General features: G+C 39.8%; 2 protein-coding genes across 2 annotated transcripts in view; both read left to right on the top strand.

Annotated features, from left to right (window-relative positions):
- LOC146490339 (protein NLRC3-like) overlaps nt 1–6,147 on the top strand; it is a 265,325-nt gene that overhangs the window by 16,036 nt on the left and 243,142 nt on the right. The window lies entirely within an intron of this gene.
- LOC146490346 (uncharacterized) overlaps nt 1–6,147 on the top strand; it is a 52,927-nt gene that overhangs the window by 45,271 nt on the left and 1,509 nt on the right. The window contains exon 3 of the mRNA XM_085153294.1: nt 4,595–6,104. Within this exon, the coding sequence (XP_085009420.1) occupies nt 6,051–6,104 (54 nt within the window). The 5' untranslated portion in view covers nt 4,595–6,050. The remainder of the gene's footprint in view (nt 1–4,594; nt 6,105–6,147) is intronic.

Genomic DNA, 6,147 nt, shown 5'->3' with positions numbered 1-6,147 from the left:
ACTGAAACAAAGATGGTGGATTTGACCTCAGGACGAGGCCAAATCCCCCCCCCCCCCCCCCCCCCCCCCCAATAATCAGATCCAGCTACACTGAAACTGGCAATTTCATTTACTTTTACTGTTTTTAAAGCTATTAGGCTGCTTTGTGGCTCACTTAATACTAAACTAAGATACTTTCAGTGTGACTCATTTGCAGGAACACAGGCAGGATTTAAAGTGCAGAACTTTACATTCTCTGTCTCAAAGTTGGTCTAAACATGCTAACAGCTCTTTGTTTTTTTCAGTTTTCACTGGTTTGATGTAATAAAAGACATTTTAAAGAAGCAGACAATTGTTGTTATTTTAGTTCTATAATTTCATAAATCGTGGTGTGGATCTAAGTCAACATTCAACATAAATAAGATAATAAAGCACTTTTGATGTTGCCTTTTTATTTTCCCAGCAGTCCTCAGGTTGGTTCTCGGCTACATTTACATAACAGATGTTAATGTGTTCAGCAGCTGGACACTCATCTGAGGAAGGAACATTGGAAAGGTGCTCAGTGCACAACTGCATTACAAACTTTATGTAAGACCCTGTATTTTATTGTATTTATATATTTGTAACATTTTACTTAAACACTTTTGGGAAGGATGAAAATGTTTTCAGGAGGAAGTTTTTCCTTCTGTCCAACTGCAGTACACGCAATACTGCGTCTCCCCCCATTATCACTGCACACTTCCTCAGGCTGGTGATGAGCGCCCCCTGGTGTCACAGTGTTGATGACGTCATGCAAAGTGAAACATAAACAGCGTGTGTTAATAAAAAATCATTTGTCCATTCTCATGTTTGCATCATGTTTCTGTAAAATCATCAGCTGTTTCTGAACCTTCTTCATTGTTTGACTCTTTCCAACAGCTGTGAGCTGTGATGGAGTCAGAGCAGCTTCATCACTGATGTTCAGGTGAAGCTGAGCTTAATAAACAGTAGAAATGATCAGGATTCAGGTTGGATGTGTAAAATAGTTGTGTGTGAGGTCGCAGTGCTTCATATGTGTGTGTGGGCTGAAGCACACACGTGTGAGTCCTCAGAGGTTTCACACACATCACTGCACACATTTATAATCCTAGTTTAAGCTTGTGGATCATATCGGACACATCAGCAGCTCTTTGGAGACAAAGAGGTCATTTGAGATTTAAGATGAGTCATTGTTTTTCTATCCATGGTAGCTTCCACTACTGAGGCTCGGGAACAATGAAGAGGATAATTAAGAGGAAGCATCAGCTCTGCCTCTTCTAACTACACAGTATTATAATCATGCACTTATGTCTCAAACTAAGACAAAACGAGACAAAATGAGTTATGTGAGTCTTTAGATTATCAGTAAACTCCGGTGATAGTTTGATGCTCAGTGGAGCCATTTTTGGTTTGTGATGAGTGTTTTGTGATGGTCAGCTTCTGTTTTGTGAATCGCTCTTTCTAATTTAGAAGATCATGCAGAAATGTGCGCGCCCTTATCTGAGAGGACATGGAGAGAGTGTCGCAGACTCGAGGTGAGAAGATAAACCTCGGAGCTGGACGGCCTGCGTGTTACCTATGTGCATCTTTTCAGTGACATCAAGTGAACCCATAATAAGCATTTCTATGTCTTAGACATCATATCCATTTCTAATGAGAGATTAGTTTTAAATGAGGGAAACCTGGTCTAACAACACGCTTACAACAGAGCTAAAGGTTCATCACATGTGAGACTCTGATAAGAACTGAAACACTGTGTATAAACAGCTGAGACAAAACTATTTATAAACACTCATTTATTCCAGTTTAGTTTACAATGATTTTTAAAGTAATGTGGAAGGATTCATGTTCACGAGCTGTTACAAACACAACTATTTATTTGTCTTTATATGGTTGGACTACAAGGTTCGTGTTGAGGGTCTTGGAATAATGTGTGAATAACAGCAGGAAATGATCGTTTTCCCATTTTACCAAAGTGGAATAACATCACCACAGCACAACAAATAATGTTATTGTCTGCAGCTAAAATATAAAGTGAACATGGTTTTATAATAATGTGCAAACACAACCTCACTCTGCTATATACGAGGAGCCAACCACAGCTGTCCGGGTCTTCATCCACCACTTCCGCCATCATTTCTTTGCTCATCATAATTCACTTAATTGCTTAGATTGGTTTAAATCAAACTCCATTACAGGTTCAACTCCATTATATAACAGCATGTTGACTTTGGATTTGGTGAGCAGATCCACCTTAAAAAAATGAGGAAACTAAGAGATTACAAAAAAGAAGTGGAAGAGTTAAAGAGCTGCAGCAGATTAACAGTTTCTGACAGTCATGTGTTAAGAAATAGGAGGATTAGATGAGCTGAGGGATCCATCTACTGCTCAATGAAGCCTCATCAGAAACAGTCTCAGTGGAAGGATGGCTCTACTCTTAAGGAAGGACACAGGCAGAAAGACTGGCGTCTGTCACACAGGAACTGGACTGAAAATCAGCTGCACATATTCATCAGTATGTGCAAACATATTATAGGTATGGAATTCAGGAAAGTACCATCAGAAGTTGATCCACTGTGCAAATGTCTGATTGGCAGTGGCTTCATTTTTCACTATGAACAAACTGCTAATGCAGTATGCAGCATCACAGGACTTCAGTCATGGATTGGCCTCCCCAGACCTCAACATTACTGAAACATCTTAACAGAGGATGGAAACAAAGGGAACCAACATCCAAGAAAAGAGCTGCTGCTGAATACTTCCTCACAGAAAATACAAACAAGCTTGACTAAGAGACTTCAGGCTGTGCTGAATAATAAAGGTGGACTGACTTCCAGGGTCCTTAGTATCATAGCTCAGGTTTTGTCATATATACTGTATTTCCATTTATATAACAAAATACATAGAAACGAGGGTGGTTTAAGATGTCTGTAGAGTTTTATTCATTATCTTTAAACAAACAAAGAGAGCACCATCCATTCGTCTCCAGTCTGTATGAAAAACACGGGAAAGGTCAAATTAAAACTTTGAAATTTCTTTCACAATAAATCCAATCATAAACAAAATAAAAAATAGAAAAGTGTTTAAACACACTTTTCTATTAAGCTATCAATAGGAAATGTTCCAGTAAACATGTCTTGTGTTTCTGCTGTTTTCCTTTCATGTGTCCACAGCTGACAGGTAACCCTATTGGAGTCGCCATAGTGACCAGTGGCTTCTCAGCTTCAGCGTGTTGATGGGCACAGCCATCGTTACCACAGCTGGAGTTGGTAAACGCCGAGCTGTGAGAGAACGCACATTTAACTATTTAACAGGAGATACGTTACGACTAACAGACGACTGCTGTTTGAATGATGTCTTTGCAGCCCTTATGCTACATGTTACACAACCTTTCTTCATGCCAACAAGACTGAGGTGCCACATAGTTGACACATACAACTGATTATGATGCATATTTTACTATTGCTATGTTCACATCATCTGCTTGGCTTTATTATTGAAAGCCTGGAGATACTCTGACGTGTGCATGGCTGATGTGAAGTATGATTAGTCCTACATGACTTACACCATCAGCAACAGAGGCAATGAAAGCTTTGTTGTTAACAGGTTGTTGGTAAAGTCAAATGTCTAATTCTACACTTGTGTTGGGTAAAGTTATTCTCACTGCAGCAGATTTATATCTGTGGTTTCACAGGGCGTGATGTGGAGCTCAGCGCTGAGGTGCAGTTCTCCTTGGAGACCGGCACCCTGGCTGAAAATATTATCATGCTTCCAAAACATGGTACTTTCAGCTTTTATTTTGAAAGAAACCAAACTTGAAAACTAATCCCCTTATTCCTCTTTTTCTTTGTTCTTCAGAGGAGTGTCACCTGGACAAACTCAGGGCTATTCCAGGGCCTTTGTTATTATTTGACTGCATATAAATAAAACTGAATTGAATCAAACAAAAACTCCCAAACAGCTAAAATACTTTGCTTTATTCTCTTTTTTGACAAATACGTTGAAGTCCATCCATAACAACACAGCTGAGATCTCCTTTTTAATCAAGTGTTTACATCCTTTGTACAGATCTGTATACAAAACAATCATTTACGTCCCACAGAAGTCTAGTTACACGTAACTATACAAGAACTCGTAAATGAAAGAAACATAAAACACATGATCACAGGTGATAACAAAAAAGAGAAAGAATTCATGTGTTAGTGATGTTTTTGCAGCCTAATGGCTCATGTTGGAGAAACAAACTGAGGTACGTGGAAAGTTCACATACACAAGTGGGCGTGAGCGCACACACAGAGAGAAAAACACAACTGAACCATCTGGTGTGTTTGCTGTTTCTGCTTTCATCATTTCTGCTGCTTTGTCAGGCTGGAGCATCTCAGTGACGTGGTTGAGGTGAAGTATGACGAGTCTGCCCTGATTCAGTCCATCGAGACAAAGGGGAAAGAAAGCTGTTGTTAACAAACTCTATGGTGATGTGGCATTTAGCTCTGATTCTACGCTGAATCCTTTGAACCTGTTCTGCTGATCAGTAAAGCTCTACGTGCTGCAGCAGATTGACTTCATCTGTTTCACAGGTGTGGACCTCAGCGCTGAGGTGCAGGAGAGTTTCATTCAGTTCTCCCTGCAAACCAGCATCCAGCCTGGAAATATTGTCATCTTTCCCAGAAATGGTGCTCTTATCTCAGAGAAGAAGTTTGATGTAAATAACTGCAATCAACAGTGATGTTCTGCACAGATCACTTTTCCATTTTGCTCTCTAGATGAGTCCCAGCTGCCTGACCTTGTGTCCAGGTGATCGTCTCACTGAGGAGCTTTTGTTCTGAAAATCTCACGTCCATCACCTGTTTCCTTTTTACTATCTCTGCTCTGTCTTTATTAACAATGCTCATAATATCACAACATTATATTCATCGTTTGCATGCTGTTATCCACCTGCTGTTAGAACCAAATAAAAAGGATGAAAAGCCTAAAATCCTTTGATTTATTACATTTTGAAACAAATATGAGTGCATCCCTAACAGCACAGCTGAGACCTTTGTTTTAATCAAGCCTTTGTATCTACACACTGTAAAGATTCATATACAAAAAATAATAGAATTAAATAAATGTAAAATACAAGATGACCAAAAAATGCAGCCATGTTGTGAATTTGCATCTAAAAACATGCATGTTTCCCTTTGTACAGGCAGGTTTACAGCAGACAAAGCAACACGGTGATAGACTTTGACCGCTGCAAAAAACAAAATACCCACCAAGTCTGAAGTAGATCAGAGGAACTGTTGAGCAGACAGACTGACAGACAAACACACAGATGCTTGATTCATTAGTGCGATAAAATGTTCTTCTTTAACAGCATCACTTCATGTGTTTGTGTTCCAGGAATAAAGGTCTGTTTAAACTGGACGTCTCCTCAGCATCACTAGTGGTGTCTGAACAGCAGTTCAGCTTCAGTTTGGTTCAACGCCCTTTTTGACCTGTGAAACAGCAGAAAATGAAACATTTCAACTATTCTGCTGTTTTTCATCATTTCACAGGTGAAATAAAATCATAGTACATTTACTTCCTGTAGGAGTGATCATGTCCAGCCTGACTGAGACCATGTATTACTTATGAGGAAAGCCAACTTTGAGATTCCTAATCAGTCAGCTTTGGAAAAAACTGTGTGAACAAAGCTTTCACTCTGAGGATGCTCCATCCTGCACAGATAAGAAACCTCTTACATGAAGGGCTTTCAAGTAGTTTTAGACAAATGGGGGTAAAAGAGATGTTAAAACCTTAAAAGAGAAACTACATTTTCTAAGAACTGTCTGACGTTCACCTCTCACACAGTGGATACAGTCCTGCTGCTGCAGGAATAATCTTTGTGGTTATGAAACTGTCCATGTGTTTGCAGAAAATGTCACATGTTCAAAGCCATCCCAGCACCTGGGGTTTGTATACGTGCAGCTGTTGGTGGGGAGATCATCTCACTCTTCTATATAAAGAGTCACCAGGCAGCAGATCTTCATCTGTGATCTCCTCCATCATCAGTTCTTCACTCTTCAGCAGCTATGGCTTCACTTCGCGCCCTTCTGGGAGTCGTACTGTGCTCCTTCATGGTTTCTGCTTAAGTGGTGCTTGACTGGAGTTTGCTCTAATTTCAAGTGG

Source organism: Neolamprologus multifasciatus, unplaced genomic scaffold, assembly GCF_963576455.1.
Source record: "Neolamprologus multifasciatus unplaced genomic scaffold, fNeoMul1.2 scaffold_5, whole genome shotgun sequence".
Classification (NCBI taxonomy): domain Eukaryota; kingdom Metazoa; phylum Chordata; class Actinopteri; order Cichliformes; family Cichlidae; genus Neolamprologus; species Neolamprologus multifasciatus.
This window is presented reverse-complemented; position numbering and strand designations above follow the sequence as displayed.